The 15,242-nt window shown below is 44.3% G+C and overlaps 1 protein-coding gene across 1 annotated transcript in view; it reads left to right on the forward strand.

The window, feature by feature from the left end:
• CLIP3 (CAP-Gly domain containing linker protein 3) overlaps positions 1-3,662 on the forward strand; it is a 204,868-nt gene extending 201,206 nt beyond the window's left edge. Inside the window, exon 14 of the mRNA XM_078661107.1 lies at positions 209-3,662. Within this exon, the coding sequence (XP_078517233.1) occupies positions 209-263 (55 nt within the window). The 3' untranslated portion in view covers positions 264-3,662. The remainder of the gene's footprint in view (positions 1-208) is intronic.
• The last annotated feature ends 11,580 nt before the right edge of the window (positions 3,663-15,242 follow it).

The following is a 15,242-nucleotide window of genomic DNA, read 5'->3' on the forward strand; positions in this document are numbered from 1 at the left end:
AACACACTTTCCAGACAGCTCGGTACAAAGTAGCAACACACAATCCAGATTGTCCAGTGCCACGGAGGATAACGCAAACCAAGCAACCCAGTCCTGTGCAACCCTACACAATTCATTAAGCCCTCAGTGGCCATACTAATGGTAGACTGCAGCACACATATACCAGTAACAAGTATTGTGATGATGCTGTGTTCTGTTTCTGTCGCAGGTTACTCTTCTGCTGCTGGTTTCCCTGGATGCTTCGTGCTGAGATGCAGCCCTAATGAGTCCGAGCCGTTCACCCTGCCTCCAGACCTCTTCCTCTCTGCTCATCCCGGAAGCAAAAAATAAATAAAAAATTGAAGACGGCCTACCCATGCCTCTACCCACTCTGCCGTCCTCGTGACCCCAGTGCCTTGTTCTTGGTTGAGTGTCTCCCACCGTCTGCGAGGAAGGTTGTGCTCGATTGTTCATTGGGGCATGGTGGTGACTTCCGCCCCAAGATGGCTGCACCAAGGCTTCTCTTGCCCTGGCTGGCTGTTGCTGAACTGCAGTTTTTAAATGTCCCAGAGAGTCCTGGCCATTCTATGTTCAGAAAAACGTCCCTGGTTCCAGCGTCTCCCATAGGAAGTGACAATCCTTCTTGTTGGCCAGGCACAAATAATGTACTGTATATGAATGATGTATTTACTTTGTCCCTGTTTTCATCCCTCTTCTCTCTTTATGACAACAAGAACAAGAGGAGGTTTGCGTCTATTCGTACCTTACTCATGTTCAGATTTCATGGCAAGTACGCGTTGGTAATAATGCATATTCTTAATAAACCTAATCCCAGATTTCATTATGCTAGGTGATGAAAATTAGCAGCATAACTGAGAAATCCAAAAGCACCACTAATTCAGTTTTCACACTTTATTAGGAGAGATTAAAGTCATTGTTTCTTTCAGGCATTAGATCATTACACATTAGTAGAGAAAACTTATTTTATAGATGTTACAATGGGCTTTCCTAAAGTCCCAAAAAAGACAGCATAATCACAGGTCAAATGCATCTGAGGGAAGAATTGGAATTACAATGGCCTACAATTTATCCTCTGTCTTGTCATTCTGAGTAAATGCACATTGGGAAATGTATCATGCTAGCTCAATTGCATTTGCTAGATATAATCTTAAATCTATAACAATTATATAAATTCCATTTCCTGCCAAATGTTTGAACCGTTGGGAAATTCTGTAGTAGGAAATTACAAATACGTGGAGAGAATCTTAAAAAACGTGTAAAATGTTCATGGGAGTATTTTGCCTTGATGAGTGTGTTACTTTTTTTATTTCAATATATATTATGTCAATATTTGTAAAGATATCTAATGTACTGGCTTTTTGTAATTATTATAATTTGTTTCAGTCGCTTAATATATCTCAATACCACTATAATCACTTAACATGGGCCCCACAACTCTTTTCATAATGAGCATGATATATCCCGGGAAATTTTCATTTTAAGGGGTTTTTCCTGAATATCTTGGAGACCCCTCCACAATTTTCTATTGTCTTCAGATCTCTGAACTCTATTTTTTCAAAATCTTCTACTCTCTTCTGGGAAGCGGATGCTGCTTTTAAGGGAACCTGTGATTATTCCTGAGAAGAAATGCCCCTATTAGCTTCTGGAATTCATCCAAATTCTTCTGGGGATTGTTATGCTGTCTGAAAGACAGGATACATAGCTAATTAGTACTATCAGCATCATACAAACTTTTTGCCTCTTTCATGCTGCTCTGGAATGAAACCAGAAGTATTGATTGTGCATATCTGACTCTCTGGAGCTTTCCACCTCTCTGCTTTGGTATGTTTTAATTTCTCTTCAAAACCTACATCTTTTTGTGTAACAAGACCTGGTCCAGACAGAAGGTAGGATGGAAACAGCTTCAATGCCTTTTGACTTGCTATGCAGGAAGGTAATGATTGTTTTCTAGATACACTTCACCACTTTCAGATCAGTTCCTTATCATAACAAGAAAATATGAGCTCAATTGGGTTGCCTGATTGAGCTAAATTAGCTTTTAATGGACATGTGGACAAGGTTCAAAACCTCCTTGTCTATGAAATGCAACAATCAAATATTTTCTAAGGGAGTGATCTAGATGAGTAGCGATTACACACAAAATGGGATTGGCAGCCCCATAGTTGTGATAAGTCCTTCACAATTTCGAATTAATTTGTTGAGTTAATCACACATGCTTCCCTAGTGTCTTCAGTACATTCTTGATCACTGCTTTGGAAATTTGCCATCTTGCTTTGATTGAATTAGGAATTCTTTGTTCTAATACTTTCAAAGAAAGTTTTTAAGGAACCTCTAATAGGCTCACTCAGCAAAATTTGATTCAATTTACAACATTTACAAACACTGGTTACTAGCTTAGCACCATCAGTTGACACAGGGTTTTGACCAAATGTATATCTTTTGCAAGGGATGTATGTATTTAGAAATTGTTAAAACTAAGCAATAATATTCTTTAACCAGTACAAAGTGGATGGTTGCTTGCCTTTGTGAATGCGGGCAACATTGGAACCTGGAGCTATGTCATTAACTAGCATGAATTTCATTATCAACTGAGATTTTATTTTTTCAAATTTCTACAGATGCTCTTTTCGCTGAACCCACCAGTTGAAGAAACTTTTGGAAATAGAGTTCACTACTCCTTTTAACTTCCCACAGACAAAGTCCTAAAGAATATTATTTTATGGAAGAATCTAAACAATCCAAATACCAAATTTTTACAACCACTACTTTTTTCAAAGTCATTTTAGTGATCTTGGTGAAATGTTAGTCTAAACACAATCACCCACAACATTTGAGATTTCATGCAGTTCTAAAGGGAGCATTTGCCAGGAACTTATTGGGCATGCTGCAGAATCCTGATGTCCTGCTTCGGCAGTTACTGTCAAGGCGTCCGTGTTGTGCTTAGAGAGCCCCAGAGAAAGAGCAAGCTTTTATAACTGGAAGACCACAAATTGATACTGACGAATTGTAGTTTTTTTTTTCCTGAAGAAGGTTTAAAACAAAAAGGTAGATACAGATTGAAATAACCAAGTTCTCCTTGTCACTCCTTGTTTTAGAAGCTCTTTTAGCTGCACAAGGCCTCTCTGCTTTTGAGCTGTATATATCAGCTGCATGCCTGCTAAATCTTATATCGCGCACCATGTTGCATGAGGACCTTGGTACAGTAATGCTGTTGCTAAACCGTAATTATTAAACTGTGTAGCTCTGTGCATTGTCCTTGGGTTCCTTGCACTGTCGACATTTCACAACACCTTATTATTGCATTACCATAAGATTAATAATGGGGGACAGATGAGCAGTCTCTCCCTGCATTCTGACCAAATTTCACAAACCATTGGCTATTTAACCAAAGTGTGGTCTACACTATTCCATCAGCAATGCTATAATCGCTCGATCTCTATACCGTGACTACCCGTTCAGAATTTTGTCATAACTGTCTCTTTCATTGAGTAGAAATATGGGATTAACTCGGTTTTGCTGACATGTAGAAATTGGATGTATTAGACTGTATAGACTGTAAATATATATGGAGTCACTAACTTTTCATCCGATCTGTATTTCAGATGTGTTATTTTATGCAATGTGCACATAAATAAATGGTACATTCAATTTGGACAACTGTGTACTGACGTGAGCCGTTTTCATTTACGAGTTTCCTTAATGCTCCTATCTTGTCCGCTTGGCCAACACTGGGAAGGATATTTGTCATATTTTAAGGTTATCCCAAGGGTCCAAGGTACATCAGGCACGGCCATTCCATTGGGGCTGAGGGGCCATGCCCCTCCACCTTTTGCCCTCCTTGAACAGTGTTGTCAGGCTGAACAAAGGTCAGCCTGAGAGACACTGTTCACTTTCAGTTCAGGCAGCCAGGAGCCAGACATGCGCAGGCTCCTGGCTGCCTAAGCTGAGCTTTGCTGAGCTGAGGAAGACACAGCTCCTGTGGGTGTGACATCCTCAGCTTAGCAAAGGTCCCTGAGGCCATCCCCTCAGTGACGAGGCATAGCGTCACTGATTGCCTCGCACCTGGGTGGTTCAGTTTTAAGCCCGGAATTGCCCAGCTTCAAGTGTCAATCAGTGACACTTCATCACAGAGTGGGGTGAGGTCAGCAGTCTCACTGTGATGACATTGGGTCTGCTGTGTTCCCTGATTGGCTGATAAGGTCAGCCAATGAGGGAAGGCAGCAGTCATAAGCCTCCTGGACCCTCCGACGCAGAGCTGGCTGCAGGTAAGTGTGTGTTTTGTTTTCTTTTAAATTAATGTTTGGTGTGTGCATGTATGTATGTCTGAATGTTTGGTAAAGAGTGTTGTGAATGAATGTGTTTGTGTGTGTGTGTAGGTGTGTGAATGCATGGCTGGGAGTGTTATGTGTATGTGTGTGTGTGTGTCCCGTCCGCCCCCTCTCTCCAAAACTTACTGGCCGCCACTGAGGTACATATATTTAATCTAGATGGTAATCTCTCTTATAGTCATTGGGGAAGGATATACTCCATATTTTAAGGTGATACAATGAGATAAACATACATATATTAAATCTAAGTGTCAATCTTTTATATAGTCAGTGGTTATCTTGACCAGCTGATGCAAATCTGTCTCTCCTGACCCCATCTTGACACACATAGGTTAAGGAAAATTTGTTTTCATCTGGTATAAATGTTCCTCGATCATCTGTTGCTTTAATTATTTAATATAAGGTCTCAATTCAACACAACAGAATAACTTTAGGATGTTATTAAAAAATTTAACATGGACAGCACCTATTACAAAATAAAATTAAAGAAACCCCTCCCAGCCTGCCCTGCGTTTGATTGTTTTCAAATAGTACTACCCAGCTTCGGAGTAAGTCCCACAGTCGTAAGGTGCTCAGCTTGTCCAAGTTAAGAAATATTTACTTTCCTGCCATCATTGTCCCTTGGATGCTTCACTCGCTTCCCATCGGATACCCTGATACCCTTTCTAATTCTCAAAGGCATTTACAGTTACAAACCTATGATAACAGTCGAAAACAAGCTGATAGTCACAAAAGGGAATGTAGCAGGTGTACACATTTTAAACATACGTCAGTGCATACCTCCACTGCTTACAATTACACTTTTGCAAATTTTACGTTCACAGGAAACGTTTTCCAAAGTAAAGGAACAAAAGGGCATATTTACAAGAATTGCGGCTAAGCAGTTTTGATGCTGCTTAGCGGCAATGTTTTGTACCGCTGTCTATTGCCGAAATCCATTGCCATGTTTGCGACGTATTTACAATAGGTTGTTACATGACGGTAGGATCAGGCAGCGGCGGTGAAAATTGGCGCTAACTCTAGCTTGACGTCAATAAAAATGTTGATGCTAGAGTGAAAAATGTGACAGCCTGCCGATTAGCAGCACGAAAACTCACGTTAGGCCGTCGGACGTCACTTTTTTGCGTTTAGTGGGAAAAAAACACAAACACACCATGAACAACAAAAGCACCTGAAAGCAAAATGTGGCATCCTGGACCCAGTTCAGCAGCTGACAACAACCAGTCTAAACCCCCTAACAGCCAGGATGACAAGCTAGAGTCCCCGGGGAAAAGGAAGAGGAAAATCAGATTCAGCCAGGAGGAAAATGTGATCCTGATTGCGGAGGTGAATGAGAATCAACGCCAGCTCTTCTTCACCTCCAAGGTGTCACTGGGGTCCAAAAATTCCATTTAGCAGTCCATTGTCAGCAAGGTGAACTCTGTAGCAGAAGTCAAGAGGACAGTGACCGATTGTAAAAAGGGCTGGCATGATGCCAAGCACAAGACTAAGTAGAAACTGGCCAGCAATCAACAGGCAGCACTGCGGGCCAGAGGTGGGAGTCCAGCGTCACAGATGGAGCTTGATGCCTTGGAGAACATGTGTCCGCAGTTATCTGTGAGGAGTCAGTGCTTGGAGTAGAGGAACAGGATAGTGCTGACTATGACCAGCTACATCAGCAACAGGGTAAGTAACAACCAGGGACAGGGTGGCAGGGGGAGTAATGTTTTTTCTATCCATCTACCTATGTCTCAGTGCCCACCCACACTGTGTGCAGATCAAATGCTAGCTACATAGTACTTGGGGGTACATTCACATGTTCCTTGAGCTGTTGGTATCATTAACAAATATATTGAAAGTCACACAAGGGTGGTGTACGGAACTTGTAATCAAGTACACATGGATACACACAATGACAACGGACCAGTCATGTGTCTTCTAACTCGGGCCATATTTACAAGAAAAGTGCCCGAGCATGGTGTTAGCCTTCTTGGCTTAACATTGTGCTCCACCACTTTGAAACACAGGGCTGCACCGTATTTACAGGAATACGGCTCAGTCCTGTGTTTCACCCTGCACTGGCGATATATATGTAGCTGCCTAGCACCAATGCAGGCACTCTTGCACAATGGTGCAAGAGTGTTTGCATTTGGGCTAGGCAGCTACATTTAGCGCAAACACAGAATGAAATGCCATGCTGCATCGTATTGTTGTAAATACGGTTATGCCCTGTGTTTTCAGAAGTGGCTGATAAAGGTGTTAAGCCAACAAGTCTAATGTCGTGCTCCGTCACAGCCTATGCAACTCGGGCCAAAACAGAATATATTGATTGCAGGCGCATTTACCACACTTTGATTAGGAAGGCCAAATCACTGTACTATTGCAATAAGATAGAGGAAGCAGAGCAGTCCACCAAGGAGCTTTTCTCTATCTATAAGTCTATTGCAATAGGGAAACCAGCTGTGGTGCCTAAGAAATTATGTACTACGGAGGGTTGTAACCGGATTGCTGAGTTCTTTGCAACAAAGGTTACCAATATCTATCATTCCTTCCCCCAGAGGACAGATAACGGCCCTATTTACCCGGAACCCACTAATATGAAAGGGGAACAACGGTTATCCACGTTTGTTACTCCCCCCACTGCGGAACTCCTCCGTGTTTGTGGATCAATAAAAACCGGTTCCCCTAGAGATCCGACCACTCCTAGTCGGTTAAAGGGTAGCTTGCCAGTACTTGAGCCCTATGTGCGTCATCTAATGGACACCTCCTTTGAGTCCCAGGTGGTCCCGAACGCCTGGAAGCAGGCAGTGGTACTTCCTCTGCAGAAGAAGGCCAACGTCAGTTTCGAAAAACTGGACAACCTCCGTCCCATCTCCCTCCTACCCTATATGGCTAAGGTGGCGGAAAAAATTGCCAATATACAGCTTATGCAGCACGTGGAAAGGGCTTCGCTACTCCACGACTCGCAATTTGGCTTCCGCCCCCGTCATTCGACGGAGTCTGCTCTTCTCATGGCTGTGGAAGCACTAAGACAGGGTGTGGACGAAGGCCAAACTATGGCATTGATCCTTTTAGACCTAAGCGCAGCGTTCGACACTGTAGCTCATTCCACCTTGCTACAGTGTCTGAACGGAGGAGGGGTGACAGGAGCTGCGCTTGGCTGGATCACGTCCTTCCTGTCTGACAGGCGTTTTCAAGTCAGGCTAGGGGAATGCTACTCCAGGGAGATTGAGTTGGGCCAGGGCGTGCCTCAGGGCTCGTCTCTGAGCCCAACCCTATTTAATATCTACGTCTCCCCCCTGGCGGCCATCGTGGAGGGTTTTGGTCTTCGTCTGGTGTCCTACGCTGATGACACGCAGCTGGTCATCTCCCTATCGCGCGCGCCCAGTCTTGCAGCGGACATCTTCAGGAACTGCATGCAAGATCTTGCTGCCTGGATGTCCGCAAACTGTTTAAAATTGAACGGAAGCAAGACTGAGGTGCTCGTGGTGGGGAGTGGGCCGTCTGCGTGGTCGTCGGCGTGGTGGCCGCCCTGCCTGGGTGAAGTCCCAGTCCCCTGCCGTGAGGCCAGGAACCTTGGTGTGTGGCTGGACAGGGACCTTACCTTCGGCCCACAGGTCGGACGGGTGGCGGGGGTATGCTTCAGTGTCCTGAGAGCCCTTAGGAAAGTGTTAGATCTGCTTCCCATCTCTGCTCGGAAGACGCTGGTGCATGCCCTCGTCACCTCCCGACTTGATTACGGGAACCTGCTTTTTTTGGGGGCCACGGGTAGGGTCATGGGCCGCCTGCAGGTCCTTCAAAATGCGGCAGCACGGCTGGCACTTAGGCTCCCCAGGAGGTCCTCCGCTAAACCAGCTTTGCGGGCCCTCCATTGGCTCCCCATTGAGAGGAGAGTGGAGTTTAAGGCCCTTGCCACCTGTCACCGCATCTTGAGCGGCAAAGCGCCTAGACCGCTCCAGAGCCTAATAACCCACTACGAGCCCACACGCAGTCTACGGTCTTCTCAGACTGGGCTGTTAAAAGTCCCCAGAGTATCAAGAGCACGCATGGGGGGCAGGTCTTTTAGATACCTTGCTCCCAAACGTTGGAATGCTCTTCTGCTGGAGCTGCGACTTGAACCCTCTGAAGTCCTGTTCAGAAAAAAACTGAAAACACATCTTTTTAGCAGATAGCCTCTTGTGGGAGGAGGGGGGACAGCTACTTCACTTATCACAGCGCGGGGACACGCCAGTGGCGTAACCAGGCGCTTAATAAATGTCCAAATAAATTAAAAAAATATTGTACTTATGCCCCCAAGTACAGTGTGAAAGTGTGCCTCATTTACAAGGTGTTGCCAAGCCACAGCAAGTGGGTCAACATTGCCTTGTAAATATTGCGAAGCACGGTTTCCCACAGTAAAGTTAAAAATAGTGATGGCTTGGTGGCGATAGTGGCTTTGAAATATGCCACAAGCAATACTAATTGCTTAACTGCTGGTTTGATGTGTGCAGCTGGATGCAGCACACATAACCACATCTAATAATGTTGGATAGAACTTTTTGAAGTTGACTTACCCTTGTTGTTTACATGAAACGCCACACATCTCTTGCAAGCACCTTGTGTTGATGATGGCCACATTCCATAATGATTAAAAAGTTCAAACTGGAAGTGCAAAGTGCATTCAATTTGTTTACTGCTCCAGCATTGTCGGAATGGGTTCCTTAAAATATCAACATGCATGTTGTATATGTAATGCTCATGGTAAACATTGTTTACAACGCATGCAATACAACACATGCCATTACAACGACCGCCTTGTTACATCGCATACCATTAAAATGCAAGTCATTACAGCGACATGCTGTAGGGGGCAAAGGGTGTTGGATTTAAAATCCAACACCTTCCTTACTGGTGCACAGACTGGAGCTAGAATAGCAAAATATACTATTCCAAACTCCAGCGCCCCCCTACAGCAATTTGTTGTAAAGACTTGCTGTAATGGTACGCGTCATAACAATGCGGTCGTTGTAATGACTGCATTGTAATGGCATGCGTTCTAAACGCAGCTGTTGTTATGTATCCTATTCAATACTCATTGAACCATACATTCCCTGTTTCTTTCATGGTAAGTGAAGGGTGAGAAGGGGCCTCATTTACAATGTTGCAATAATGCACATTGCTTGCTAATATTTCTCAAAATGCATTTTTCCACATGAAAGTTGCTCATTGTGATGTTCTATTGGCAGTATGTCATTGTATTCATGGTCCTGGGTTTGGTGGTCAATGACACATATTAACACTTGTGGAACCTGGGCCTTAGGTGAAGTCAACTGCTGTTGCTAAAGCTAATAAATCTACATGAAACTACATCCTGGCCACGGACTTCATTGCTACACATGTGCTCATCCCTGTAATGTTCAACAGGGGAAACAACCGTAATAGCGAATTTCTAACAGTGAGTGGGCGTAACAACAATTTGGAGTATATGTCAATAGATTAATTTTCATGGTTCAATAAGTTGTGGTTAAGTACATCGTTGTTTGGCTTTGGTCGTTGTTTAGTCTTTGTGGTTAAGGCATTCGTTATTTAAGTGGGAGTTGTTTACTCATACATTTGTTCAAAAAAGGTCTGCTGTGCAACAATGCAGCAATCCTTGAAGATCCCCCTCAAAGTCATATGTCCTCCTGCTTGCATTAAGTCATCATTTTCACTGCTGTGGAAAACACAAGGGGAGGGCACGTACATCTTAAGTCTGGCCCAGTCCTGTGTCTGTAGACACATGCTGCCTTGAACACTTTAAGATGTTGCAGCACCATGTGCATTCCAAATCTGGTCTAAGGAGTATATGTTGTGAAATCACACCATCGACCCAAGAAAGGTATCCCTTGGTGTGCTGCATGATACATGTCACCTTCTAACAGATTGCAACATCATCCTGTTGCGGCAAGCTACAAAATAAGCAAGAGTAGTAGCCACATGATAAAACACTCGTCAACATGGTCACATAACCATGTGGCAGTCAGTTGTTTGTCCTGACCTCAGTCTTAAACACACAGAGGGATCGATGGGCACATGCATGTGTTCAGCAGACATACCTAAGGTGGCTCTTAGGGAAAGACAATGGCCCTCATCATGCTTGATCTCAGTGCCGCTTTTGACACTGTAGCACACTCCATCTTGCTACAGTGTCTAAATAAAGCGGGAGTTACCAACAAGGCACTGGGGTGGCTGAAATCTTTCTTGATTAATAGGAGCTTCCAGGTTCAAAGAGGGACTTTCCTTTCCGATAGGGTGATGCTTGAACAGGGGGTTCCTCAGGGCTCTGCCCTGAGTCCCACCCTGTTCAATCTCTACATGGCCCCTCTGGCAGAGGTAGTGCAGTCGTTCGGCGTGGAGCTTGTCTCCTACGCCGACGACACGCAACTCCTCATATCTCTGACTCAAGCCCCTTCTAAGGAAGCTGATAACTTCAATGCCTGCATGTCCAAACTGGCTATGTGGATGAATGAACACTGTTTGAAACTCAATGGGACAAAAACAGAGGTCCTCATTATTGGAGGCACTGAGGTCAAATGGACGTCAGAGTGGTGGCCTAGCTGTCTGGGTCCTCTGCCCTCCCCTGCACGAGAGGCGAAGAATCTAGGTGTATGGGTGGACAATAAACTGTCCTTTGACAGTCACGTAAAGAAGACTGTTGGTAAATGTTTTGGGGTAATGAAAACCCTCAACCGCACCCTCGACCTGCTACCCATTAACTCCAGGCGTACCATGACGCAGGCACTGATAACGTCCCGTATTGATTACGGAAACGTGCTGCTCATGGGGACATCAGTGAAAAACATAAAAAAGCTACAGGTTTTACAAAACTCGGCAGCTCGCCTGGTGCTAAGGCTTCCCCGCCGAGCTCCTTCACGCCCCTCTCTAGCAGCCCTCCACTGGCTACCGATCAGTAAGAGGATTGTTTTTAAAGCTATGCTTTGGTGCCATAAAATAATTCATCACAGAGCACCGGCATATATGTCTGATTTGGCGTCCGTATATGAACCTAACAGATCTCTTAGATCCAAAGGAATGGGTCTGCTTAAAACTACATGCCCCAAAAAAGCCAAAATGGGCGGCAGATCTTTCCGCACCTTAGCTGCCAAGCAATGGAACCTCCTGCCTCTAGATACCAGGTTGGAGAGTAATGAAATGATGTTTAGGAAGAAGTTGAAAACCTGCCTCTTTGCTGTGTGATTGGTTTCTGTTCTTTGTTGCTGCACTCTCGCTCCATAGCGCGGGGACACACCGGGAGGTGTTACCAAGCGCTCTACAAACTCCTTTAAACTAAACTAAACTAATCTTATCCTGCTTAACACCTACACTGAAAAGAACGCTATATAAAGGATGTTAATGATTCCCATTTGAAAAAATAGGTTAGGGTGCAGCCATTTTGTAGTAGCTGAACCACAGAAAGGCAAAGTGTGTGTTTAAGTACAAATTGCTAACGTTATGCTTCACCATAACCATGCACATAAACATCCATTCATGGGATCGACTGGTTTCAATGTGTGCTGCACAGCGTAAAACACATAGATACTTCTAAGATTAGGACAATCAAAGCACGTCTCCTTGTATTTTCAATGTGGAAATCACTGTATCCCTGGTCTCAAGTGCATGAGTAGCCTCCTCCTCATGCCACACTTGTAAATAGATGGCAGTGCCAACATCAATGGGGGATGCAGTGACATGTCTTATTACACTTATATGCAACCTGGAGTATGTAAGGGTGCCTTATCCACAATGCAATGTAAAGCCACGTGAAGTAGATTAAGGCTGTATTGTAAATAAGCTGAAGCAACCAGCACCACAGTAAGGCCTGATTAGATGGCGTAACGGTGGCAGTAGGGGCTCATAAATACTCCCCTCACTGTTATCATACACGGCAACTGTCCAAATCAATGAACAACCTAAATGTAATATTCATGGATTTTGGACATTGACTTACAAAGCTGCATGTAACAGGTGTACCATATAACACAGGCTAATGGAAAGTGTCATGCACTCTGATTGTCAAATGCAAAAATACATGGTAACATACAACAGAATCTGCCCTTTACATTGCAGAGGATGAAACCACACCCCCTGCTCAGCAGCCTGTCCCACTTTTTAACGATTATGACGATATGTCATGCTCCAATCGCTGCTCGAATCCATAGGCAGTCCATCTCCGGACCCGGTGAGATCCAGCAGCATTGTGGCATCTCCACAGGCCCTGCCAAACATCCAGCAGGCACCACTTACCACCACAACCACAAACCTGGACTCTGAGGACCCACTGATCCAATTTCAACGTAGTGCAGTAGGAGTCCAGAGTGAGATGGCAGAGAAAGTGCGGGCGGGGTTGGAGAGCCTGGCAGCCAAACTCGAGGGGAACCGTGGGTGCCTCAGTCCCAATAGGGACCACTCAGTTGCCATCAGGGTCACCTACAGTCCACTCCGTGGCCTCCAGCAGTCCATCGCTGATGTAATGACGCAGAGTCAACAACAACTGTCCTACTAAAGTGTCAACAGCGATGTGGCCAAAGAGTTGGGGGCAATGAGGAAGTTCGTGGAGAACATGGAGCGAAAGTAGGATTTCCACTTAGCTGTCATGGCTGACTACCACCATGATGTTTCTGGTGTCCTGCAAGCCCTGCAGCTCATCCTTGCTGCAGTGATGTCTCATCTGTTGGGACAGATGACTGCTTCTGTACCTACTGCATCCACATCTTCTGGCCTTGATGTGTCTGTGTCTCCCTGGGCTGCCGTAAATCCAACATAACCCTCACGGGAGACACCACACACATCAGAGGGGGAAGATGTTGATGAAACATCATTCATAAGCAGAAACCAGCTGTAGCATTCATGTGTCGAAGGGCTAGTTTCTGCTTATCCCTATGCTTACCATCATGCCTTGGAACATCACCATTCACTGTCCTCAGATTGACTATGCTACATTCCCCTTGGACATTTTATGGACTGTCAATGTGGCTATTGATCCTCAATGACACTGCAATCATACTCCTCATGTCTCATGACATGTTCCACCACAAAGACTCTTGTCTGGCCATCCCCTGGATATGTACACAATTGTGGGGTTATTGTCAAGAGAACTGGTCCAGTCTGACAATTTAAAATTTGCACATGTAAATAAATGCACTTACATTTTCCTGATGTGTGTTGTCTGTGACCATCAAACTGGAGAGGTGTCAACAATGCCTAAGCAGTGTAGCTAGTACAACAAATACAGAGGACATTAAAAAATGAGGTCTGCTGAGTCTGTATCCTTGATAGGAAGTGAGATGACAGAACATGTGTGAATGATACATTGGGTCAAACTTCCAAGGCACCATTGCCACTCGAACGTCCCTTTTCCCAATGTTCAGGTGGGGATAGGGTCTTGGATCTCCATTCAGGTCAGCGTAAAGCCACTTGAAGTGGCTTAACGTTGCCTTGGTAACGAGGCATACTTTGACACTATACTTAGTGTCCATGTGGTTGATAATAGGTGTTGTGATGGATGTTCAGCCAAAACACATTTTAAGAAAGAATGTTCACCATATTCCCAAGGATGATGCACAAATGTTTAGAACGTGTAGAAACGCTGTGTAAAGAACTTTTTTGTTGATATATCTATGTGTTCGGACCTTTTTCTGAACACATACAGACACCAAAACACCAAGACTGTCAGTGTATGTGTAGGAAGGGGCACCTTCCAGCACATGATCAAACATTTCCACAATGCAGGTACCCTTGTATCATAGTGCAAGGGTGCCTGCATTTGCGCAATGCAGCAATATATTATGCAAGTCGATGGAGAAAAGCAGTACAGCGCTGTAATGTCTGACCTACAGCACATCCCTGTGCTTTTCATAGTGAGTTAACGGAGAAATAGCCTTCTTGCCCTAACGCTGGCCTACACCACTTTATTTGTAAATATGCACAAATGGCTCACATACATTGACTAAAAAACATAATGGTACACTACATTGATAAACTGTCAATGTCTCATCAAATTATATACACAAACCAGTCCGGCCTAAAGTACAATGTCAAAAACTGTCACAAATGTATAGACTTATCTTTGGTGTGAGATGCAAATGTAGTGAATGTCATAGTTCAAGTCGCAGGAAACTAATGACCACTCAATATACCTGCATAAGGGAAACAACGCTATGGGAGCTCAATGCCCCTATTCCCTACTGTGTTTTTCTACTCAGATAATTTTTGAAGATGTCAACTCATTCAACACACTATCCCTATGCAATGGCAGAACTTACCTTTTCTATCCCACATATCGTGCATGTCTGTTAATCCCAATCAATCAGCAGTATGACAGTAGCCTGTCCCTAGAAGATTACGTTAATCACATTTTTGATCCCAAAAAGATTTTTGGGAATGAATCTGATGTACCAAAATACTAACTGAAGAGCTCTCTGATTCACATTAAACATTATTGACACCACAAAGGAGAAAACACAGGTGGGGGGCAGATTTACAAGAAACTGACGCATCTGTAGAGATGCGTCAGTTTCCCTGCGCCAGCCTGCGATACCCTTGCGCCACCATGGATGCGCTGTATTTACAATACGGAGCACCATGGTGCAAGGATTGACACCTTTTCGTCACGAGTCGCCGACCACTGTCTGCTCTTAAAAAATATTTTAACTGCCAGTCACAAAGGGGAAGGGGTCTCATGGGGACCCCTTACCATTTGCGAGTACTTTCCACCCGTTTGAAATGATTGGTAAATTGCAAGTTTTTGCGCAAAACTATCTTACATTTAAGTGAGAGTCACTATTAGGAAGGGACGCCCTTGGCATGCTCCTTCCTAAGAGTGAGTCGCAAACCCTATTTTGCGAGTTGGTAATAGGTTACCAACTCGCAAAATAAGGTTTGTAATTAGGGCAGACCTATTTTGCAGTTGCAAAAGGG

This window comes from Lissotriton helveticus, chromosome 9 (assembly GCF_964261635.1).
Source record: "Lissotriton helveticus chromosome 9, aLisHel1.1, whole genome shotgun sequence".
Classification (NCBI taxonomy): domain Eukaryota; kingdom Metazoa; phylum Chordata; class Amphibia; order Caudata; family Salamandridae; genus Lissotriton; species Lissotriton helveticus.